The sequence below is a fragment of the Musca autumnalis genome, unplaced genomic scaffold, assembly GCF_047663935.1.
Source record: "Musca autumnalis isolate F117 unplaced genomic scaffold, ASM4766393v1 scaffold_4, whole genome shotgun sequence".
In the NCBI taxonomy this organism is placed as follows: domain Eukaryota; kingdom Metazoa; phylum Arthropoda; class Insecta; order Diptera; family Muscidae; genus Musca; species Musca autumnalis.
Window position 1 is genome coordinate 152,294,133 of NW_027411977.1, and position 26,585 is coordinate 152,320,717.

Genomic DNA, 26,585 nt, shown 5'->3' on the forward strand with positions numbered 1-26,585 from the left:
GGCCAAAGGTCTAAAATGGCTTCAACGAGAACCAACCAATGCGCCTTAGCATGGCAAACTCTCCTCTCTCGCCCTTATATCTAAAACATCCTCTTCAATGACTTCTCTACCATTAATAATTTTTAACTTTGTTTTTTATTTAGTCTGCTGTTCTAATAATAACTATTAAAAACTACTAAAACTACTAACTTGGTTTTATAGTTATGTAATTTGTTACGCTGCGCCCATTCACTTATGTGACCAACATCTAACTCAAAAAGCAGTCATCAATAATACATAGTAGAAATAGAATTAAATTGCTGCAAATCATCAGGATAAATTGCCAAGTTTTCATATTGGACGGAAAGGCAAACGTTGTTTCAGAAATTGCAAGAATGTACTAATGATAATGATACTACGATAACAATTTTATGTTATCGAAAACAAAAAATAGTATAAATTAGTGGATTCTTGCAGTTCTGAAACAGGCCATTTATCAGCATTGAAAGGTGACTATAGTAATCATTGCTTTTATAGTCATTTTTCGATTGACTTTACTTATTTATTTCAATTTCAAAGAATTTCGTGTTACCAAAACAACCTCAAGAACTTTCATTGGCAGACACAATCAAGCATCTTAGTTGTTGTTGTTGTAACAGGTTGTCTGCAACCAATTGATTTCCCCTGTTGATAAATAGAGATGTTAAATTATTCGTGTGTCATAAGTTGGTGTGGGTGTGGCATGCATGGGTTATTGTGTTGGGATGTGTAATGGGATATTGTGTTTGGATGAGTATGGGCTGAGAACTGATTGTGGAGGTATATTGTGTTATTGGGATATTGTGGGTTAGTTGTGTGTGTGTTGGTTGATTGATGTGTGTGATACGTGAGGATATATAAATATGGCTAATTGTCTATTGGTAGTTGTAGAAAACGGGCCACTTCCACCGGTCTTATCCAGAGATCCACGGGGCGCAAATCCGTGGGTTTATTCGTACAAGAGAATAAATGTGCGGTATTGTGCGGAGACTGTGAGCAACTTGGGCACTGGTTCAATGTGCCTGGAACTATTCTGGCATGGTAACAGTTCAATATATTGCTATAACCAGATCTGAGCTGTGCCAAGATGGTTCTGGTTGATCTGGGAAGTTGTCTCTCGCTGTCAGAGATTGCTGGTGGGTGTTGATTAAGGACTTTGTTAGGGCTGTATCTGTTGACGGCCTCTTGGACCGCCCGAGTGTGCAGCTGTTTCAGACCTGCTGCTATTGACAATCTGTTGAGGTCTGATGGTATGACGTCTTGGATGTCCGGGCAGTAGCGCCTGATGTCCTTCCGGATGTGTCGTGGAGGAGGATCCTGCATCACAATGTGATGGTTGGGATGACTAGGCAGATGGCAGGCCAGGAGGAACTGTCTAGCAAGCAACACATTATGTTGCTGTACCGACAGTACCCTCGTCTCCTCATGTAGATGATCCACACTCGACATCAAAACACATCCGGTAGCAATCCGCAAAGCACTATTTTGAACTACCTGTAATTTACTCCACTGGGTGTCACTCATAAACGATGTCCAAACGGGGGCAGCATAGCTCAGGATTGAGCGACTGATTGCCTTGTATGTCGCTGTGAGCGTTTCTTTGTCTTTGCCCCAAGTGGTGCCTGCCAGCGCTTTCAGGACCTTGTTTTTGGCTTGGACTTTTGTTTTTATGTATGCGGCATGTCCTGTGAAGTTGAGTAAGTTGTCGAACACAACACCCAGGATCTTCGGGTGCTGGACGGTCGGTATTGTTCTTCCATCGACGCTTATATCTAGTTCCATTCTTACTTCACGTGTCCATGATGTGAAAAGGGTAACTGTTGATTTCGACGGTGATATTAAGAGATGTCTTTCCTGCATGAAGGCTGAGATGGCGGCTAGGTAGTCATTCAGTCTAGAGCTTATTTCATCTACATTTACTCCAGACGACAGGATCGTGCAGTCGTCTGCGTAGGAGACCATCTTAATGCCTTGAGGAGGAGCAGGAAGCTTCGCAAGGTAAAGATTGAAGAGGAGTGGTGACAGAACTCCACCTTGCGGTACACCCATTTTTAGTTTGCGGTATTTTGACTTTCGGCCTCGGAATTCCACATATGCCTGTCTTCCATTGAGATAATTACCAAGCCAGCGCTTGGTAATATTGGGTAATGTGGAATCCATAATGTCACCCATCAGAATCGAGTGATCTACCGTGTCAAAAGCCTTTACAAGTCCAAAGCGGCGATCACAGTCCGTGCTGGCGGTCGATTCTGGTTGAGACCATTCGCAATATGAGTAGTTATCTCGTTTAAAGCCGTCGTTGTGCTACGAGCCTTTCGAAATCCATGCTGATGATTAGCTAGTTGGAGGTGTTCGGTCATGGATGGCAGCAACAGCGCTTCCAAAACCTTGGCAATAGGTGATAATAGGGAGATAGGACGGTATGATTCTCCAAAGTTTGCCGGTTTATCAGGTTTAGGAAGTGGGATAACCCGTGCAACCTTCCAAATCTCTGGTATTACCAACAGGTTTACCGAGAGACTGAGAAGTTGCGCCAGGAATCCCAGGGCTATTGGACCGAGGTGCTTTAAAATCACCATGGAGATGCCATCAGGGCCATGAGCTTTTGATGGTTTCGCCTTGGAGATTGCGGCTTCGACTTCAGCTGCTGTGAAGGAGCGGGGATTGGTCTCGCGTGGGAGTTTCCTGAATTTCCGAAGGGTTGCTCTTCTGGCCCTGTTCTGCGTGGTGGGATGGGCAATAAATTGCTGGCAGAACTTATTTGCGCACTTTTTGGCATCTGACTGTTGGGCGTTGTCGAAAGTTATAGCAATGTTACCCTGGTTGCTATGTACGCCAGATAGACCTTTGATCGTAGACCATAATTTATGTGAACCAGCATCACAATTGTTGAGGTGATTGATCCATTTTTCCCGACGGTGCTGGTCGCGTTGCGAAATGCAATTTTTCGATTCCGTATGGCAATATCGCCTGACGTCGTCAAATTTTGTCGCCGAAATGTTCATTTTCCGGCGACAACAAATTAGCTGTCGCCATACATTTTTACTAACGAATAAAAATAAAATAAAAATAACTTGTTATCGACGATTATTTTCTATCGCTGTACGTAGTGCATTTTTTAAATTTTGTCACAGAGACGATAGACGACGCGACATGACTCGCCTCGCTGTACGGAATCGGCCCATTAATCTCTGCCGTCAAGGATGCAATCCTGTGGTCATCAGGGCTTGTAGCACGCAGGTGGTCGCGTTGGTCAGCAAGTCTTGCTGCAGCCGTAGGATAACCCGGTCTACATTGCGGAACTCTTCCAGCAGGGAATTGACGCTTGGCCGCCCGGAGAATTACATTCCTTAAGATATTCTCACCCTTTCTGGCACATGAGGGGGGCTGCTGTTGACTAAGTGCAGTTTCAACTTCATTCGTGAAGCCATGCCAGTTGGCTTTGTTGTAGTTCACGAATGTGCGTATATCATGCTCCATAAAGTCGCTTGACTTCTCCACCGTGATCAAGATGGGGATCTGATCAGAGTCTAGGGCCACATGAGTTTGCCAGGATGTTGTGGCAATGAGCGACGCGCTGACGATCGTGATGTCTGGGGAGCTTGAACAGTTGGCCGTAATTCTGGTGGGGAAGTTTTCATTGATGGCTGCGAATTCCGAGTCGTCTATTTCATCGGCAATACTGAGCCCACGTTGGTCTTGGGCAAGTTGCGAGTACCAGGTCTCATGATGCGCGATAAAGTCACCGAGCATAATCCTGTTATCACCCTCTAGGAGGTATCGGATGGAGGGATGATAACTTGACCCTATGCTGTTTACGGGCGGGATATAGACATTGACTATCTCTAGCATATTGCCTCCTTCGGTTCGCACTGAGATAGCCATCGCCTCGAGGTATTGGTCGTGAGACTGGGACGGGAGGTGGGTTAGCTGATAATTAACGTCACGGTTAATTATAAACGCAAGTCCTCCACCATGGTTGCGCTGCCTGTCCTGTCTGACGATGATAAAATTTGCATGAGAGTTGAGCCTGGTATCGCTGGTCAGTTTAGTCTCCTGTATTGCAGCTATCGGGATGTTGTTGACATGCATGTAGTTGGTGATCTCCACTACTTTATTTCTCAGACCGTTGCAGTTTAGCTGCAAGATCTTAAAGGAGTGGGAATCACCAACACCATGATGTGATGGCTGCAGATGTTGAGAGGAGTGGCTCTGATTTTGTGGCTGTGTGGCAGCATTAAGCAGAATCTGTTGTTGTTGTGGCGGTATGCTTATGCTGCAGTGTCCTGAAATGTTAGATGGAGGGGAGGACAGGGTGCTGATAGGAGACATGGATGTGAATGTGCCAGAATGACTGCTGTTGGTGGTGTTGCTCGTTGAGGTTGGTGTGCTGCTAGCTATGGTAGAGTTTGCGCAGCAGTCCGCCACAAAGTCTTCTGACCAATCTCGATGTGAGCGCAGATTTGTGCACCGTCTCAAGTGGCACCAGTTATTGCATCTATTACAACGCACTGATGCAATATTGCTCCAAATAATGTTGCTGCAGACTGAACAGCGCCAGACTGTTGACGTTGTTGCAGTTCGGCCACGAGTTGTTGCTTGGCCAGCAGCTGGAGGGGTACCACAACAGCTTGCCACAAATGTGTCTGTGTAGTCGCGATGACTTGCCAGACCAGAGAAGCGCTTGAGGTGACACCAACCTAGGCACTGACTACACTGAACCTGTACTAAATTACGTGTAATTCTAGTATGACACACGGAGCAGATTGTGACCTCGGTGGAAGTGGGGCCTGGATTCTGCTCGATGCCAGCCATAATCAACAGGATCTTGAGCAAAACGGCTGGCATGATTTGCTCACCTGGGGAAAAAATTGGTTTGTACAGCTGGTGCTGGGTTGACAATCCCTGGCCGAGAATGACTCGAGTCGTTCCGGAGCGTAGATCCGATTGTCGTGGGAACGAGCATCTTAGTCCCGGTCCACACTAGCGTGAATTTCATTAAAAAATTTCATGAAATTAGGTGTTCTTAAATCGAACTCCCCACTACAGCACTTTTATGATTTTACTCTTATACGATTAATAAAAAGGCTTCTTTATGTTTCAACAATCCAAGATAGAATAATATATTTTTCCAATTTGTCATATTATAATTTCTAAGCCTTCCATTCAGAACACGTATATTTTATATGTTTCTATAAACACAGTGCCTACAACTCGGCCACGCTCCCTTGCACACGTCCTCGTGGGCATCTTCAATTCCAGCTTCAATTAAGCAGCAGCTATAATTTAACAACCGTCATCAGCACTGGATTGCTATTATAGCCTACATCCTTTAAATGTCTATAAATATGAAATGAAGTATACAGTTAAGTAATAAGTTTAAGAGCAAGAATTCTTTCCAAAATTCTGTTACCAATTCAAGCAACGTTATATTCACTTGCAAATAAAGACTAGTTAATATATTTTTAACTATTATTTATTCCTGACTTCGGAATCGTATATGATTATGTAATTTATGTTTTTTTTTTAATATTTTTATACCCTCATTCTTTTTTTACAAAATGATTATGGAAATATATGCCCGAAGGGATAAGACAAGTCTTCGCAAAATTTACTAATAAAATTATATGTAAAACAAACATTATTAACTACTATTTGTTCCGGACATTGCCTGCAAAAATGTATACACTTGAATACTAATACATTTCGAAGGCTATTCTACAAACCCTACATTCTCTAGAAGAATTATATTCGTATAGAATCTGACGAAATGAACATGTGAGCAGCAGTTCTGGTTTAAATATCTTGGTATAATTGTATCGCTAATGAATGCATTGAACTGAACACTTGTTACATTTTTTAAAAATTGTGATGACCATCGTGAATAAACTCGTTCTTATAACATGATGTCTACGTCTTCATCATTAATATTCACTTGCGCAACTGGACCAGTGAACATTTTTGTCACCTTTATATCTATCAATATCATCTCCCCATCTCGGAATTGGAATAACTTTCCTATTCAGATCTCTGAAATCTATGCCATTCAGTATTCGCAATTCTTCTGTTTAACCAAAAGACTATGGCTCGAATACGAGGATGATGAGTCCTGATAACGTAGGTCAACACTCAAATATTTTCCACCAGTTCCTGTATTCACTTGATCAGCTGGACTAGTGAAAATCTGTCAAACTTATAATTTCTCACCGAAAAATTGGTATTTTACCTTATCAGAACAACAATATGTCTACTATTCACTTTAATGTTCGGATTGTTTATACTTAATATTTCGGTATAGACATCCACTTCTAACTGAATAAGGGGAAACATATATAAAGGCAATTCTATTAGGAAAGTAGTCATGTTCTATCGAAATTTTATATCATTCACCTGCGCAACTGGACCAGTGAATGGCGACATTGGAAGAAGTTGTCATTCTCTAGAAGTTGATAATATTCACTTGCGCAGCTGGACCAGTGAACATCTTTAGCCTTTTTTATCTATCAATTTCATCTCCCCATCTCAGCATTGGAATACCTTTCCTTTTCAGATCTCTGAAATCTATGCCATTCTGCATTCGCCAGCCTTCTTTTAACTAAAAGATTGTGGCTAGAATGCGAGGATGATGAGTCTTGAATAAGGCCACCATACTTAAACTCTTTTACCATTCTGGGAACAACTCTTCTTCCCTCTAAATACATTTTACATAACTTAAAAAACTCTGCTACCTCAAAATAAACATTTTGATTTGCTAATCCCTAAATGTGGGATATCATTACCAACACTATTACCGTGTAAAAACCAGAAGTTATCAATATATTCGTTTTCTATTCATGTAAATATAGACAACCCTTCTTTTCAAAAATAGGCAACAAAATGCAGAGCATTTCATCAAAATTTAAAATAATTTTCTACATAATAGTTTAAGGACATGTTGTTATTTCCAAAATCGTTTGATTGTTCATAAAGCACTCTGGTTTAGACAAAAACATTGTAGTCATGGAAGCTCAACCATATTTTGACTACAGCTGCAGTCAATTATACAGCTAATAACAGCTGCAACTGACCTTCCACTTGCTACACATAGCACAACTAACACATCCAATGTACAAAACATGTAGAACATCTTGACTTTGAGATGTTGTAACTCGAGACAATGATGATAAATTTTAAGTTTACCACTAAATTAATTTTTTTGTGAAGTACATACATACCTATTGAATTTGCACAGTCTTGGGTTAGATATACCCATCGCAAACATATAACATATATGTACCTTTTTGATTCTTCTATTGTGTTGTAGAACTTCTTCTAGCGTTTATAGAATCCAATTTTCTTTTCTCAATTACCTGCCCTTCCATCATTCATTTAACTTCCTTTGATCTTTCTACATTTGAGTTGATATACAATTTACAATGAGAATGATTTGAATTTATCGCTAAAAGGTTCCAATGCAAAATTGAACTTCCGGGAAGATATTCTGTTCTTTTCACATAGCATTTGTTTTTAGTTATTTTCCAAACGTTTATTCAAATCAGCGTTATATCAAATCTTGCAACCGTCCATTCTTTGAAACAATTCGCCAATTGTTTTAAATATACATATACATATATCCTTACTGATCCAAATTAGCCTCAGCCCAAATTTTTTTTTTTGGCAGCAGATGCTTGTTTCAGGATCACAAATAGTACGAGACTCCAAATCTAAATTTTTGCTTCTTGATATTCAGTATCTGTTCTTTGCGTATATTGGTTTTCGCAGATCCCACCGCTGCTTTATACGATTAATAAAAAGGCTTCTTTATGTTTCAACAATCCAAGATAGAATAATATATTTTTCCAATTTGTCATATTATAATTTCTAAGCCTTCCATTCAGAACACGTATATTTTATATGTTTCTATAAACACAGTGCCTACACTCTACTATGGACGTCGATCTAGAGACGCATAATTTCATATCAAAATTTCAGTGAAATTACTGTAGTGTGGCCCGGGACTTACAAGACTATTTGGCGGAACAGAAAACACAAGTAAGTCTACGATACCAGTGTCTCCAAATCACAAAGATGGAAAATGAAGATTTTAAAGAATACGCTAGTCGTGTCAATCTTCAGTGTGAACTTTTTAAACTGGATGACTTAACTACAGACCAGTTCAAGTGTTTAATTTTCATACTTGGTCTTAAATCATCACAAGACAGTGACATCAGAATCCGTTTATTAAGGCATCTTAATGAAAGTAAGGAAGTAGTCAACTTAGAAAAGCAAGTTGATGAAACACAAAGCATTTTGGATTTGAAAAATGACACAGCACTAATTGAGGGAAGTCAAAAACAGTGCAACAAAATTGGTAATAATATATAATTGTTCCACAAACATCCCAGGCGGGACAGGGGAGACTTCTCTCATATCAATGAGTGCACCCCGATTCATATTAACTCAATGATATGGGACCTACTGTTTATCGCCGAGTCCGAAAGGCGTGTCTAAGACACCACTTGTAGAGAAGTTGTACAAAGCTGAAATACTCAGAAAATGTCGCCAACATTACTGAGGGGTATTTTGCCACCGTTTAAAAGTGTTTGATGTTGACTGGCCGGGGAATCGAACCCACGACCTTAAGCGTGCAAGGCGGGTGTGCATACCATTGCACCACGGTGGTACAAAATTGGTAAGCCTCAACAAAAACAAAAGATATCAAAAACAGCATGTTGGTATTGTGGAGATATGCATTATGCAAAACATTGCCCCTACTCCAAGCACAAGTGTACCAAGTGTGAACAGATTGGTCACAAAGATGGTTTTTGCAACAGCATGCACAGGCAAAGCAAACCAAATCACAACACCAACAAACATCAACAGAGCAAAACCAATCATGATCAAAACTCAGAACAGAACAATGTGAGTCATCAGAATTTTAACACCAACAAAACAAAATTCAGCACAAAAACAGTATCTACAACAGATCCAGTCAAAATCAAGCAGACAAGAAAATATGCTACAGTGAGTATTAATTCATTGGGTGACGTAGGGGATGGAAGATACCAAGCAACGGTCCTGACCGGTTTTAACATGGCAAAGCCCAGGATTTATCTTGGTCCCTCTTTCATCCCAAGTGGACACTGACCTCCCCGTGGTGTCACCTGGTGAACTGCCTTTAACACCCGTTAAAGGTAGTGAACTAACATGTGCCGCGCGTTCACCCATAAGAACGTTAAAAACTTGGGTTTGGGCGTCGGGTTAGTAACCCTCCACTAGAAAAAACAGCCTACTATGAAAAAACGAAAGAAAAGAAAAACAAACCCCTCTAAAGTTGACGAACCCCGCAAACGTTTTAAGAACCATGATCTGCGAATCTGCACCTGGAATGTTCGCACTCTTTATAGAGAAGGTGCAGTCTTCGCATTGGCAGACGTACTTGAAAAGTACAAGACCGATATTACTGCCATACAGGAAATACGATGGATTGGGAAAGGCGTCACGACAACACCTAAAGATGACGCACTGTATTATAGCTGCCATGACGTAAAGCATGAGTTTGGTTGTGGATTCGTAGTTAGTCGGAGACTAAAACATCTGGTATCCAGCTTCACCCCAGTGAATGAAAGACTTGCTGCAATTCGAATAAAAGCTAAATTCTTCAACATCAGCTTTATTTGCGCTCATGCTCCCACTGAAGAAAAGGACGAACAGACCAAAGATATATTTTACGAGCGCTTAGAAGAAACATATGACCGTTGCCCTGCCCATGACATTAAAATCATTCTAGGCGATTATAATGCCAAAATTGGAAAGGAGAATATCTTTGGCCCAACAGTCGGGAAATTCAGTCTCCACAGTGAAACATCTGACAATGGTATGAGGCTTATAGACTTTGCAGCTGCAAAAAACATGGTAGTTAGCAGTACCAGATTTACAGGGTGTTTTTGTAAAAATGCTTGCCTGTCACACGAACCGTTCGTACTAAAACGTATACGTTCAAAATTTGGTTCTTGTAAAATTTTACGAACCATTCGTTTTTATCTGAAAGCTTTCGTCTATTTTATAAAAGCTTTTATATTTCAGGGTTTCCATGATACTTATTTTGTGAATTTTGCATAGGCATCTGCACGTAAAATGTGTTACTTGATGGCAACCCCGATACACAGATGTCAAACAAAAAATAAGAAAAAAAATTTAATCAAATTTGTCCAAAAATAATTGTGATAATATGAAGAAACAGATGTACATATACGCGTGTGCTTCTATGGAAATAAATAAAACTGCATTCCCTTCCAGTTTTCGTGTGTTTTGTGCCATTAATTACTCAAATTATTTAATTTTCTTTCAAAACGATGGGTCTTTTCCATTCGTTTATTTTTGACGTATTCGTTCGTCTGATTTTGTTACGAAAACCAAAAAAATTACGAAAATAAAAAGCTTTCATTTGTTTGTCACACGAATACAAACGTCAACCGCTATGAAAACCAAATTGTATCTTCGTTCATGAAATCGACGAACGAATGGGCAAAAACTTTTTACAAAAACACGCTGTTAATCATCTGATATTCATAAGGGCACCTGGCTGTCTCCAGATCAGAAAACAAGAAATCAAATTGATCATGTTGTGATAGATGGAAGACATTCATCGAGTGTGTTGGATGTACGATCGTTCCGAGGCGCAAACATTGATTCGGACCACTACCTTGTTGCAGCAAAGGTACACACCCGCTTAAACGTAGCAAACAAAGTACGAACAGACACAACACGAAAGTTAGACATCGGTAAGCTGCAATCACAACAGATAGCCACAGCATATTCCACTCAACTAGCCCAATTGCTTAATCAAAGCACTCCTCATCCCGATAACGTATCAGCGCAATGGCAAAGCATTGCCCACTCCATGCAAACAGCCGCAAAATCCATACTTGGATACCAGAGACCTCCACCAAGGAATCCATGGTACGATGAGAAGTGTCGTGCTGCCACCGAAGAGAAAAATGCGGCATATAGGGCTACTTTACAATCCGTAGCAACGCGTAGCGCACGAGAGAGATACAGGCAGAAAAGGAGAGAGGGGAAACGTCTTTTCCGCAGGAAAAAGAGAGAGATGGAAAAGCGGGAGTGTGAAAAAATCGATATGTACAGGAGCCATGAAGTCCGAAAATTCCACCAAAGAGTCAAGCATCAAACTGATGGCTTTGGTACAGGCACATCCTCCTGTAGAGACCAGCAAGGTAATTTGGTAACTGATACAGATAGTGTACTCAGGATACGGAAAGAACATTTTTCAAATCTGTTGGTATCCAATAGCAGCGAAGACGACGAAGATACCACAGTCCCAATCCCAGAAGATGGTATTGAATGTATACCGCCCAGCCAAGATGAGGTAAAGACAGCAATAAATCGGCTGAAGAATAATAAGGCAGCAGGGGCCGATGGCTTACCAGCCGAGCTGTTCAAAACCGGAGGCGACACGCTGATAAGGTGTATTCATCAGCTAGTTAGCACCATCTGGCAGGAAGAACGAGTACCCGACGATTGGAACCTGAGTATCCTGTGCCCCGTCCACAAGAAGGGAGATAAGACTGTATGCTCTAACTATAGGGGCATAAGCCTACTCCCTATTGCCTACAAGATCGTGTCAGGGATATTATGCGAACGACTAAAGCCTATGGTCAACGAGATAATTGGACCATACCAATGCGGCTTTAGACCTGGCAAGTCCACCATTGACCAGATATTTACCCTGCGCCAAATCCTGGAGAAGACCCAAGAGATGCAGATCGACACCTACCACATTTTTGTCGATTATAAAGCAGCCTTCGACAGCCCGCTGCGTTCAAAGGTATTCCAAGCCATGTCTGAATTTGGTATCCCCGCAAAGCTCATCCGGCTTTGTAAAATGACTTTAACTGACACGAGGTCCTCAGTTAAAATAGGAAAGAACCTCTCCGAAGAGTTTGGTACCAAAAGAGGTTTCAGACAAGGAGACAGCCTTTCGTGTGACCTCTTCAACATCCTGCTTGAAAAGGTTATACGAGAGGCAAACGTCAAAAGAAGTGGCACAATCTACACCAATAGTCACATGTTATTTGCTTATGCTGATGATATAGACATCATGGGCCGATCAGTAAAAGAAGTAACTGATACCTTTATAAAGGTCGAAGGAGAATCTGCTGCAATGCATCCATTGAGCTCGGACCGACTGTGGATGTTGGTTCCTATAATATTGAGGTAGTAAAAGACTTCGTCTACCTCGGCACCTCCGTAAACACAACAAACGACATCAGTTGTGAAATAAAAAGAAGAATTGTATTGGCCAACAGATGCTACTTTGGTTTAAGTAAGCAGTTTAAAAACAAAGCCACATCTCGTCAAACAAAAATAACGCTCTACAAAACACTGATACTACCCGTGCTGATGTATGGCTCCGAAGCATGGGTACTTGCGCAAGCAGACATGCCAGTGTCTACCTCGGCACCTCCGTAAACACAACAAACGACATCAGTTGTGAAATAAAAAGAAGAATTGTATTGGCCAACAGATGCTACTTTGGTTTAAGTAAGCAGTTTAAAAACAAAGCCACATCTCGTCAAACAAAAATAACGCTCTACAAAACACTGATACTACCCGTGCTGATGTATGGCTCCGAAGCATGGGTACTTGCGCAAGCAGACATGCCAGTGCTTGGTGTGTTTGAGAGAAAAATTCTTCGAAAGATCTACGGACCAATCTGCGTTGACGGTGAATATCGACGTCGCATGAACCACGAGCTGTATCTGCTATACAACGACATGAATATAGTTAAGCGTATCGAGATGCAACGATTGCGTTGGCTAGGCCATATCATAAGAATGAGCGATGATGAACCCGCTAAAAAGGCGTATGAATACATGCCACATGGCGGTGCACGCAGAATTGGCAGGCCAAGGAATAGATGGCGCAAACAAGTGGATGATGAGATGAAAAGGCGCGGTATTCCAGAGTGCGAAGCAACAAATAGAGAGGAATGGCGATCTCTTCTTAGTTCGGCCTATAGAACAAATGTTCTGTAATGGGCCAGCTAAGTAAGTAAGAGTATTAATTCAAAGCAAGTGAAACTACAGTTGGACACGGCATCAGACATTACCATAATTTCTAAATCAACGTGGAAAAGAATCGGAAAGCCGGGTGCATTTGAAACCACAGACACCGCCGAAGATGCAGGTGGCAATAAACTCACATTTTTTGCAAAACTTTTTCCAATAGAAGTGTCAGTTGCAGGAAAATCAAAAATTGTGGATTGTTACATTTCAAATTTGGAATCATTAAATGTCCTAGGCATAGATTGGATTGAGAAATTTAATCTATGGGATATTCCAATAGCGAAATGGTGTCATCAGATCAAGTTCACAGGAACTAAGTCATTTAACAATGTTTATCAAGTACTCAATGCTCACTTTCATCCCAGCCCAAATAGGCAAGTCAAAAAAGTCAAGAGGAAGGAGCGACCGCAAAAGCATCTTCAAGAAGAAAAACTCACAACGTATTCAACGTTCATAAAAGTCTATGTTCATCAGTCATGGACAGAAATCAGAAAAAGGAAAGTCAGTATAATACCAAACACGGAAGTCGCATCAAGGTACATGCAGATCAACTTCAAACAAAAATAGGCGATACTTCTGCTTCATCAAACAAATTATCACCTTTGGATATATTACTTCGAGAATTCAACATTAAATTGCCGTATACAGATTCTACAGCATATCAACCAGAATCATCCACAGAAGACAACCAGTTGAAGTAATATCCAGAACCCAGGTTCAAACTTAAAAGGGGAGATATTAGGGTAACCCTAGTACTACCACATAAAATGCAACAATCTGGCAGCATCATAGCAGTGTTGCATGCATCAGTAGTTTTAAGTTATTATCTCTCTCTACTCATTGTCAGTACACAGTCGGTTAGTTACTTTGCAACCACCAATTAATAGACATCTCATCTGTACATATTTCGTCATATTTCATTGTTCTTCATAATTAATACTTTATTTCAACTCATAAAACAACTTAAAGTTTTATTCAATAAATGAATTGATTGTTATGTTTAAACATCGTCTTTCATTCAATCGACCACCTCCGTAAGAACATAACACAAACAAATAATTGTTCCGCTGTTGACTCTTTGGAAAAATCGTTTTATGTTAGAATTTCGCATGTTTATAATAATCTGCCACCATGTCTCAAGACATCTAATTCCTCCTTAAAATGTTACAAGAATAAATTATGTGCTCATTTTAGTCGTAATGAAATACAGCGTTCATACATTTTTTGTCTTAGTTTGTAAAGATATATTGTTGCATGGCTGATTCTATTAATGTTTATTTTGTTATATATTTTCGTTTCTTAATTTATAAGCCTTTGCTTTTATTTATGTATAATTCTATTTATGATAAGCTAAGAAATATTGTTAGATATAAGTAACTGAGAGTAGTTATAGAATAGCTGATTTTGGAACCCCTCATGGCCCTATAGTCTAGGTTACTGTGTTTGTCAAATAAAATTAAATTACAGTAATATGCCGCAAAAAATGTCAAGTAGATCGGAGCGAAATCTTGCCTTTAAGCGAGACTGAATTTGCACAAAATAGGTCAATTTATTTGTTAAAATCAAATTTTGTCTCTGACAGTTCACATTTTTTTAAATAGATTTTTTAAAATTTTGTTTCGCTTAAAGACAAGATTATTAGGACCTCCAAACGCCCATTCGTTTTGAAACTATCATTGGCACCGCAAAACGCTTTAAAAATGGTTTCGTAGGTAGCCATTTACAACAAAACTATGCAATATTTAGATTTAGTTTAGATGTGCTCTTTCAGCTGAATGAAAGACCTACTTAAAAATTATGGTAGTTTCTTTAAAAAAAATCATGAAAAATGAGTTTTTCGGTCTGCACAACTAAGAACAAACCTTTAAATTATGAACAGTTGTTTTTGTTCTATATGTACCTTAAAACCATGCGAACAGTTATTAATGTAGCATAAAAGAATGGTTTGTTTATTTCAATTTGTCGCAGACTTTAAGAATATTATGTAGCTAACACCGTATATTTAGTAGATTTGTTTTGAGGTTCTGATTAAAATTCATGTGACAAACTTGTATAACATCCGCCAGTAATGATCTACGAGGGTCAAAGACACATTCAAACATTCTAAACCTATACCTCTTATAAAATTCATGAAATTTCACCCTTATTTTTGGGAAAAACAAAATACGGTCGGTGTAGGGTTTAAATACAATACACTTATTTTTTAAGAATTGTTTGACCTCATAATTGTAATAATGAGATTTTGAAGATTCCATGTTCAGTTAGAATAGGGGTGTAACGTAAAGAAAACTTCAGTTATAATAGGACTGAATATAGCTAATTAAACATACCTTTGCTCGAAGTTCCTTTTCATTTGTTATAAGTTCTTGAATTTGAGTTGCAGTCCACTCACAATTCTTTTGATCTACAATCCACCTTAAATACAATTCTAGAAATGAATAAGTGTTAAATGACAAATGATATATGCAATTGTTAAATTACAGCTTACCACTCCACAATTCTAAGCTGATTGGAGCAACGGAAGGCCATATTACTCGGGGATTTGGGTCGTACATCGGATTTAGGAAGTTCTTTAGAACTTCGGGTCGATTTAAATAAGACCATAGGCTGGTAGTGCGCGAATGGACACGTAACTCTTGGCGTTCCTTTTCTGAATCGCAAAGGAATGTTCCATACTGAGAGAAGTAGCTATGTTCAAAAAGTAGTATTAACAACTGGGTACTAAATTCGAAACTGCAAGGAAATTGTTTGTACAACTGATGGATGCAATCTAAGAAAAGGGTAAACGTTGCCCCATTGCTTTTGTGGCGATTCTGCGTAGGAGTATAACACGAATAACGATGCCGAGAAGCAAACGGATGACCTGCCTGTATCCATTCACGTTCAATCAGGGCTTGGATTCTGAAGTAATATGAAATAGTAGTTTTGTTTTTAAGAATGTTAAGCTTACTCACCCTCGTACAGTGCGACAATCTGGATTCAAGATAATTTGCACAAGAGACGTAACGATTAGGGTAGAATCAAGACCTTTGGCGCCATGAACTAAAACTGGACTACCCTCCTGATCAAGACATTGTGCCACTACACATGATGCGTTTAACGATCCCAATACCAAACTGAGCCAATTACTATTTTCCAAGCGCGAAAGCCATTTGTCGGGTGAACAGTTAATATCGTTACAAGCTTAAAATATTTAAAAATTAATATGTGCTTTTAATGAAGTAATAAATAATAAACTACCTTCGATAAGCTTCGAAAAACTATCTAATATTGCCGCAGGCGAAGAAATATTGCCTATTGAACGATTGACTTTTTTCCACTGTGAATAATGCTGATCCGTTTCTGTGTTAGACTTTCCTTTGCCCCAGGTATCGACTATAAACCCCTTTTTACTGCGACCCAATACTACGTTTAAAATAGCTTCGTCGGATCGACAACGTTTAATTCCTTGAATTGACAAAGGTTGGGCACTCCTTAGAAGAGCTGCCTAAAAGAAAAATAATCCTTTAATACCAGATAAAGGAAAATATAAATACATAGAAGAAAAATATATTTTTAATAGGTTTGTACTTGATAATTTTCACAAAGACTAACCCCCTGTTTTTGCAATTTATTTTGTTTCGTTCGTCTATATTCGTAATAATTTAAGCATCTATAGCTCAGCCCGCATAAGACATACATACCTAATTTTTCGTATACCCGTTCCATATACAGCTAAGAATTCCTCATTTAAAAATCAGCGCTCTACATTTGCGCTAAAGCGAGTAAATCGATCTACAAAATTTGACAATTCGTGTGAGAATAAAATTGTTTACAAAAACAGGGGGTTAATATGGCTGTCTGCGTACTCGATAATAACCCCCATTATTATAAGTTTTCTTTTGTTAAATTTTAGATTTAACGAACAGATTTATAGCTTTCCGATTAGCTTAAAGTGATTCAATATCAAGGAGAAGGATCTTGGCATTAACTCTCAATGTAAAAATTATATTTTAAAAGCATCCAATTTAGTTTGTTTTGCGTTTTCAAAACTATCAGACAGTAAAAGAACACATATAATAATGACCCTAGGTGTGTCTGCGTACTCGATAATATGTGTGCCTTTTTACGAGATAATTTGTAATAATTATTACAAATGTTTCAAATTTTGACAGTTGTATATTTATATTAGCTGTGTCTTTTTACGTGATAATTTGTAATAATTATTACTAATGTTGCAGATTTTGACAGTTATATAAAGGAAAAGTTGCTGAAAAAATGTTTCAGAAACATTTAGTAAGTAAAAAGACACACCAATTGTATTTTTTGTAATTTTTTTTTCAGCAACATTTAGTAAGTAAATAGACACACCAAATTCGTAATAAATTGGTTTGTCTTTTTACGTACTGAACTTTACTGAACATTTTTTCTTCAGTAAAGTTTTGACAATTGTATAATTGAAATGTTGCTAAACATTACTGAAGAAACAATGTTCAGTAAAGTTCAGTACGTAAAAGGACAAACCTATTATTACAAATGTTTCTAAAACTGACAGTTGTAAGTACGAAGGCAAACCTAATAAGTGTGTCTGCGTACTCGATAATTTGTAATAATATACCTGTCCGTGTACTCGATAATTCGTAATAATTATTACAAATGTTTCGAAAATTGACAGTTGTATAAAGGTAAAATTGCTGAAAATGTGTTTCAGCAACATTTAGTAAGTACGAGGGCAAACTTATTTATTACAAATGTTTCAAATTTTGACATTTGTATAAAGAAAAAGTTGCTGAAACATCTTTTTCATTAATTAAAAAAATTAAGTAACAGTGTTTTATTTATAAATGCACTTAAAGGTAGAAAATAATTTTTCATGATGGAATCTCTCAAATAAAACGCTTGCCGTTCAATATTGTCAATCACAATAATTCAAATGCAAACGTTTTATTTGAGAGATTCCATCATGAAAAATTATTTTCTACTTTTAAGTGCATTTATAAATAAAACACTGTTACTTAATTTTTTTAATTATATACTTATTTGTTTTCAAAAGCAAACGATTGAAACAGCTTCTCTTTTTTCAATGAATTGCCAGCGACCCCAAACATTTTTGCAAGAATTCCACTTTCTGCGAGAAATATTCAAATTGAAAATCTAACGAGTTTTCATTCTTACTTTTCAAAATATTCAACCAAATGTGAAAAATTGTTAGTTGTTTAAATTCCAATAATTTATAGACATTTCCTTATTTTGTTTACATGTACGTTGACACTAACGTTTACAAACAAAAACAAATTTCTATGTGGTTGTTGTTGAGTTGTATTTTTTGTAGTATTTACTTTACCTGGTTTGTTTTACCCATGATACAATAAGAAGGTAGCAGCAACTGCCGTTTTTGGTAACATAAGATGTCAAAATTTGACATAAATTCTATACAATTGACACATTATGTTACCATCAGCTGGGCTGATAATGCTACCTTCTTATTGTATCATGGTTTTACCATGCTTTCAAATGTATGTTTTACATATTTCTACACACTTTTATTTTCCATCATTTCTGAAAATGTTGGTATTTTCAATACTTTTTATACCCTACACCACTATGTGGAAATTCATGTAACACCGCGAAATAATCGTCGGAGACCCCCAATGTTGTATACCAATCTTCATATCTCGGCGAGATAAAGCGATTTTGAGATGTGTGTCCGTCCGTCCGTGTGTCCGTCTGTCCATTATAAATTGTAATCAAACTCCAGGCCGCAATTAAGGACCGATCGTCACGAAATTTTGTATGGAGGTCGGTTTCACATCAGAATAGATCGCTATTTTAATTGGTGATGATCGTGAAATATTTAGCGGGTGATATGGACCAAAAACATATTTTTTATTCGATTTTGTATCTGCTCTGTAGGTCGCAATAATAGTCCGATCGCCCCTAAAGAAGAAGCTTGCTATTTGAGATGGCGATCAGATAATATTCAGATGGTTAAATGGACCACAACTTTTGTGTGAAAATTGGGAAAATTTTTAATATACAGCATTTATCTTTATTTCTGGAAGACACATTTCGGGTAAGTAAGCAATGCTGGGAAAAGGAACTCTTGACCATTATATTGTGTGTTAATTGCGTTACAGCCTAATATACCCAGTTATTTCTTTGTAGTGTAATCATAAACACGCTAGAGGTCGCTATTATAGCTCAATAATCACGAAATTTTCCGCGAGGTAAGACTTTAGGTCGAGGTAGATGCTTACAATTTTGGATGATGATCTGATAACATTTAGCGCGTAAAATGGACCATTACTTTTGTATGAAAAATAAAAAAATGTTTGTCTATATATTATTTCCTGGAGGACATGTACCGGCAAATTGCAATAACGTGTCTGCTAGATAACGGGCCTACTGCTTAATATATAATGGGGTTTGTGTAGAGAACCACATTTGCCCATTCCCAGTTTTTGCATTATTGCAAATTACATGGTGCTCTAACGTTTTAATTGTCCAATTGGATTTTTATACATACACTGCATCATGGGTCGCTTTACCGCTTTTTTTTCAAAACGATTCCCCAGCCAGGCAAAATCAAAACCTTAACGGCGGCAAAATATCCTTCAGTAAGGCTTCCGACATTTTCTAAGTATTTCAGCCATGTAAAACTTCTCTACAAGTGATGTCTTAGGACACGCCGTTCGGACTCGGGTCCCATATCATTGAGCGAATATGAATCGGGGTACACTCACTCATTGATATGAGAGAAGTCTCCCTTGTCCCTTCTAGGATGTTTGTGAAACAATTAATATATTATTATTTAAGCTTGGTGTGATACAGTACCAGAATGCGCAAAGTTTCTTCTTACAATAAGTTTATTTGTTCCATAAAGAAATTTTGATATGTGGAAAGCTAATTCCCAGGGGTAAAGGTGTAGGGTATCACATGGTCGGCATCGCCTGACTATAGCATTTTCTTGTTTTATTTGTTTCTATTTTCAAAATTGAGGAGAGAGTCTTGTCAAAACAGTGTTTGTGTATACAAACTTTCAATTATTGGTTTCGCTTTTTTTCTTCCTTCTGCACCTATATAAAGAGTTTAGGCCTCCACTCACCTATGTGTGCATGACAAGTGTGTAGCAAAGCATTCATTCAATTCTCGAAACATTGAAATTTTCCTCCAAAAATGAATTACTTTTAATTTTTTCTTTGTTCCTTCACAAACATTAGGTTTATCCTTGTACTTTCTCAGTAAATATTACTCAGTAACTTCTTTTTAGAGAGCAAAGAATTTTATACTCTTTCAAAGGAAAAAATAAAAAAAGTAAAAAGACAACATTCAGTAAAAATGTTCAATTTGATTAATATTTACGATTATGATATTTGAATATTTTAAACTTTTGACAGCTGCCTAAAGCTACAAAATGTTACTGAACAAAATTTCTTCAGTAAAAATTATAAATTCTCAGTAACAAACATTTCAAAACAAGTCTCTCAATTCATTCTCATTTACTGAACATTTGTGTAAAAGAACAACATTCAGTTATAATTTGTGATAATAATTACAAATTATCGAGTACGCAGACACACTTAATAACATTTATTTTTGAAAATTTTATATTGACAATTTGAAAATAAACATAAGCTTTGTTCCAGTACTTTTCTAATGGCAAAAGTAGTAAAAGAGCAAACTGTCAAAATTGTTCTCACAGCAGATATATTTTCAAAAAGTATGGGAACGGAAAAGCTATGAAAAATGTTTAAATGTGTCACATAAAAATGGCAGACGTCATGCAAAAACATAACAACAAAGATACATTTTTAAGAATTTGTTTTATTTTAATTGTTTAACATTAAAGGACACTTGCAAATTAACTACAGCAACCAACACCGATATTACGCATTCCTCTGATCTCTTATACAGCTGTATGTAGTACGAAATTTTAAGATTAAAATCTCTCCAGGCAAGAGATCGAAATTTAGTTTTAAATCATCAATGGTCAAGCTTTTCCTTTCTTATTTAAAATAAAAAAAAAAAACAATATTTTTATGAAAACCTGCGTTTCTTTGCTAAATGTATGATGATGTTCATCTGATTTATAAAATGCAAACAAAATATAAAGTATTTAAAGAAAATTTAAAATACATTTAAACTGATAATGACACATTTGGCTCTATAGCGAACACCATCTTGCGTTTCCTTGCAAACAGACATTCCAGTCGGTACGTTATGGAACAACCATAGGTTCTTCTACAATTCCATCACCACCAATTACATCACCATCTTGCACACGTAAAAGATTTAAAAACTTCTTACAACATTGCTCTCTAGAAAGCGTCTACTCAGGACATCTCTCTAGGCCATTAGAAGGCTCTACTGAAAGGCGGATCTTGCTGTTGCAAAGGCAAATGACAGTGGTTACGTTAATGATTACGTATTTTTGTATTTCACGTAACGGATTGTGGATGCTGCAGTTGTGGAAGATTTCGTATTACAAAGCATTCGGCACAAACTTTTTAAAGTTGAAAAAACATGATTGAATTGATTCCTTAAACTTCAAAAAACTGTTAATAAATGACAAATTCCTGCGAATTTTAATACGTAACACCGCGGATTGTAGTTATCACTGCATCTGTAATTGCCTTGAAGTGTTATTTCGTTGTTAAATACAGAATTTGATTTTCTTCAATTATTATTTTTTCCTTTCAACAAATGTCAAATATATTGTTTGACGAATTTACAACTTTCTACACACCCAAATTTGTGTAGTAGAAGATAGTAGAAGAGAAAGCCATTCCGAGCCATTTTCGTTTAAAGAGAATAGAAAATTTTGCCAATTTTTGTAGTAGGGGAACGCATTTTATCAAAAAATTGAAAAAATAGTACTAAATAGTACTATTTTGCAGGTTCTGGAACACAGCTATAATTCACCCACACTGATGGGGGTTTATTTTGAAATCAAAACAGTTTTGATTTTCATCAGTCTTGAAAAACTCACACATATATTCTCAAATTTAAACATACTATCACAAATGCTGCCGGGCAGGCTGATAGGAGAGTGGACGCCTTTTAATTAACTCTTATCATTCATTGTCTTATGCCAGACTATTAAAATTTTCATGGAAAACTCTTTTTCATTTTCTTCTAAAATTTCATTGACATCCACACACGTATATGAAATCAAATGAAAATTGTGATATCTTCATTGCTTTACATTGGTTTGAGAGTTACGAATTTAAACACAAAGAAGAATTTCAGATTACAGAACCTTATGTTCAGATTTTCATCCCCTTCACACCTCTTGCCTATAAACTCATTTTCACGTACATGACAATTTTCATTGTCTGGCATAAGACATTTTTTCTGAAAATTTTTGTGTTTTAAATAAATTTTTAAATTTTCTAATTAGACATGTCATACGATAAATTCTCTCATTTGTTAGGGATGGGACATATTTCTTCGTCGTTCGGAGACTTTGTTTCTTTTATGAATGCCATAGTAGAACAAATTTAAGGTAAAGTAAATACTACAACAAATACAACTCAACAGCAAGTACATAGAAATTCTTTTTTGTTTGTAATGTTACTGTCAAAGGAATATGTAAACAAAATAAGGAAATGTCTATAAATTACTTGAATTTAAAAAACTAATAATTTTTCACATTTGATTGAATATTTTGGAAAACATGAATGAAAATTCGTTTTCAATTTGAATGTTTCACATCATTCCACTAAATGCATAATTTCTCGCAGAAAGTAGAATTCTTGCAAAATGTTTGGGATCGCTGAAAATTCATTGAAAAAGGAGAAGCTGGTTCATTCTCTTGTTTTTGAAATCAAAATAGCACACGTTTATTAGGACTTTATTTTTTCAAATTTAACAAAATACCTCACATATTAACAAACGTTGTACCGCCTCTATAAGCGGTGTTTTATTGTGCGGCTCGGACTTGGAGAAGGTTAATATTAAGATTCTTTTTTGACGTTTTTTTTTTGCGACATTGGTATGTTCTAAATAATAAAATTTTCTGTGATAACTAATTTTTGTATATTTATTGAATTATTATAGAATATCCTGAAGATGCAATCTAAATTATTGCAAAATATGGATAAATAAATAAATATACTTAAATATTTATTAATTTTGATGAAATTTTAAAAATAGAAGATTTTTGCAGTTTCTGATATGAGCGCCTCTATTATAACTCTTGATGAACTGCTTCAAAACGAAGTAGTGGATGTAGTATTTCATCTTGAACTAGCTGTGATGTATAATAATTTAGACTTACCCCATTTTCATGTCTATAACTAAGCACTGGAAAACGACCACCATCTCGGAAAGCTGCAGATTGTATTATCTGTTCATCGGTTATTTGCTTTGGTACTATCAGAACAGATCCGTATGTGGGGCAGATTTTGAAGTCTTTATTAACGTTGGTTATTCGCCATTCACAGCCTACGCCTGTTGAACCCACATTGCTGTCATGATCATTTGAACTAGGAGAATGTAACGTAGAGAGCGGACTTAAAGTTGCATTCGAGTTATTGATTGAACTCACACCATTGTTGCATGAACTAGAGGAGATAAGTTTGGAAAATTCCAACTCGGGTCTATGGAAATAATTCCTTTAATATTAAGTAATAACATTTTTAGAAAATGTACCTACCGAAATATTGTATAACCGTCTTCTAATATAGTGTACATTGGGCGATAAAAGAAAGGGTATTCTAATTCAGCATTGTTAAGTGAACTTAAAGCCTCCAGCGACGAGACTATATTTAAGTACTCCTTGGCGTATTTAATCCGTAGGGAAATTATTCTTAAATCTTTACATTTTAGTGTTATAAGACCTCCTACTACAGTGTTTTGGACCATATATGGTTTCTTTTCAATATAATCGATATTTTTGTGCATTAACTGAAAATATAATTCAAGATTGTACGAGTTTTTCTTCAATAAAACTTGTACATACCCATAATTCCTGGCTATTTTCCTGACGTGCGCTACTTAACAACAAGTGGTGACCAGTAATGCATAAACGTCCCTCTATAGTGGCATTGGTGTGGTCATGTAAAAACACCCCATCTAACTTTGGTGTCTGTATTAGCTCCACGAATTCCATTATAACTTATATGTTGGGCTTTTTAAAAGTAAATCTATTATATCAATGCAAATACATTTACTTTATGCAGTCTGTTGCCGCACAATTAATAACTAACAGTGTGGCTCGGCGTTCCCATTTGTAATTATTCGCTGATTCTACAAGTGGGCGGGGGTCTGTTTTCACCACTCCGATGCAGCTAAACGTAGTCGTTTGATTAAGAAAAACGTCCCTATATCATTATTTTAGTCAAACAAATTCCTTATCATTCATACTGACTTATACATCGTCATTTGTATGTAGTCACATACTACTTTACATACCAACAATGGACACACGAGCAGAAAACATCAACATCAGAAGATAAAACTTCCCAATATTCAATATTGTGGAAATGACACAGTTTTTGGCACGACTAATGTATTCCTTTTTTACTTTTTTATTTATATACAACAATGTACGAAAGTCACAAAAAGTTGATTTGTTGATGTTTTATCAACATATGTTGTGACTTTGACGTTTGACTATAGTTGTATTCATGGTACAATAAAGTAGAGGTAGGCCAGGTATGAAAATCACTGAGAAATGCCACCCTGCAGCCATGGCTTAAAACGTCAAATGGCATGGTACAATAATAATGGTAGATGTACCTGCATAGCTATCCCGTATTACAAAAACATATGGAATTTAAAGCTTCACTTTTTATATGTTAAAAGTGTCATATAGTGTAAAAACATTTCTTTAGCTAGGCTCCAGAATATTCTTGTTGGAAAAGTGTTCCAAAAATAGCAAAAGTTCTTCCCAAACTTATGACAGTGAAAAAATGTCATTCACTTATTTTCTACTTGACAACTTTGGCTAATCTGACATCGTGATTGCTGTTATCCGATTTGCAGATAAATGTCAGCAGAATTTTTACAAAAATTTTAATTTTTACATTCCCATACTTTTGGAACAAATTTAAATTAATATCAATATGTGATAAATTGTTCATTCGTAAGTTTTGGTAAAAAAATCAACAATTTTATTTTGCCACGCGAATACATATTTTTTGTCCATGTTTTCAATTTTAAGATATAGTGTTACAGCAGAAGTTTTTTGTTGGAACAATTCAGCGATACATCTACCTTTATGATTGCATAATGTGAAAAACAGTACAATATGTCAACCCTGCTTTTGACAGATTAGGCCATAAAAAGAAAAAAATTGTAATCAGCTGTTAGCTGTGGCCTACCTTTACTTTATTCTACCATGGTTGTATTCATGGTACAATTACTAAGGTAGATGCATGGTACAATTACATAGGTAGATGCATCGGCGAATTGCTACAACAAAGCAACTTTTTTTGTAATGTAAACTGTCAAAATTTTCACCAAATGGTCTCTTGTTGTCTCTTTTTATCGCTTGTGTTTGTCTATAAAGTGTAGACATGCTATCTCTTACTTACCGAATCATATGGTTTTTTGTTTTGATTACAAAGGTAGATGCCTCAGCCCAGCTGATCGAATCTAAAAAAAAAAACTAGGAATTCGCCATTAAAAATCAAAACAAAAAACCATATGATTCGGTAAGTAAGAGATAGCATGTGTCATCACACAAGGGATAAAAAGAGACAACAAGAGACCATTTGGCGAAAATTTTGACAGTTTACATTACAAAAAAAGTTGCTTTGTTGTAGCAATTCGCCGATGCATCTACCTATGTAATTGTACCATGGTTGTATTCACATCATGGCACAATCATACAGGTATCCGCATCAGCCCAGCTGATGTACTGCAAGCTGTCAAAAAAGTTGTTGTAATTGAAAGCACAAAATTAAAAAAAAAAAACAAAAATTTAAAAGAAAAATTGTGCATTTTTGATGGATTTTTGTAATAATGCGTTAACTAATACCTGCCTAACAAAATTTTGTTGAAAGCGTTTTGTTGAAAACACTTTTGACATTTCACAGTACTGAACTGGTTTTTGTTGTAGTTGTTCGCTGATGCATCTACCTGTTAATTGTGCCATGGTTCACATAAGCTTTGTTCCAGAACTAAAAAGTTTTTATAATTTTTACGAATTTTATACATTTTACCCGAAAAACCGTTCCGGCAAAAAAATTTGTTTTCACTTCTCTTTAAACAAAAATGGCGCTGAATGAATCTCTCTTTAAGCTTTAAAAACAACGAACCCCAAGTATTCTACCTTGGTTTGAAAGAATTTTGATTTTTCCCAAGATACCCTCATATTATGCTATGTTTACATTTACGAAATCCACTCGATTTCATCTGTCAAATCCATAGGTTAAACGTGAAATGAAATCCAATGGATTTCAGATGAGATTTCATTTGAAGTTTGAGCTATGGAATTTACAGATGAAATCGAGTGGATTTCGTAAATGTAAACTTATCAGGAATTGGATATTTGTCGCTAATAGTTTTTTCGTT

At 36.8% G+C, this 26,585-nt stretch overlaps 1 protein-coding gene across 2 annotated transcripts in view; it reads right to left on the minus strand.

Moving 5' to 3' along the window:
* The window catches only part of LOC141402603 (myotubularin-related protein 9), a 34,465-nt gene extending 9,717 nt beyond the window's left edge, over positions 1-24,748 (minus strand). Inside the window, exons 1-8 of one of the 2 annotated variants that reach the window (XM_073984221.1) lie at positions 24,480-24,748; positions 24,028-24,355; positions 23,722-23,972; positions 23,344-23,665; positions 16,326-16,572; positions 16,040-16,268; positions 15,574-15,986; positions 15,416-15,513 (exon numbers count right to left, since the gene is read on the minus strand). In XM_073984221.1, coding sequence (XP_073840322.1) covers positions 15,416-15,513; positions 15,574-15,986; positions 16,040-16,268; positions 16,326-16,572; positions 23,344-23,665; positions 23,722-23,972; positions 24,028-24,177 — 1,710 coding nt within the window. In that variant the 5' untranslated portion in view covers positions 24,178-24,355; positions 24,480-24,748. Of the gene's footprint in view, positions 1-15,415; positions 15,514-15,573; positions 15,987-16,039; positions 16,269-16,325; positions 16,573-23,343; positions 23,666-23,721; positions 23,973-24,027; positions 24,389-24,479 lie in introns of both variants that reach the window. The other variant, XM_073984222.1, reaches the window with a different exon arrangement.
* Between the last annotated feature and the right edge of the window lie 1,837 nt (positions 24,749-26,585).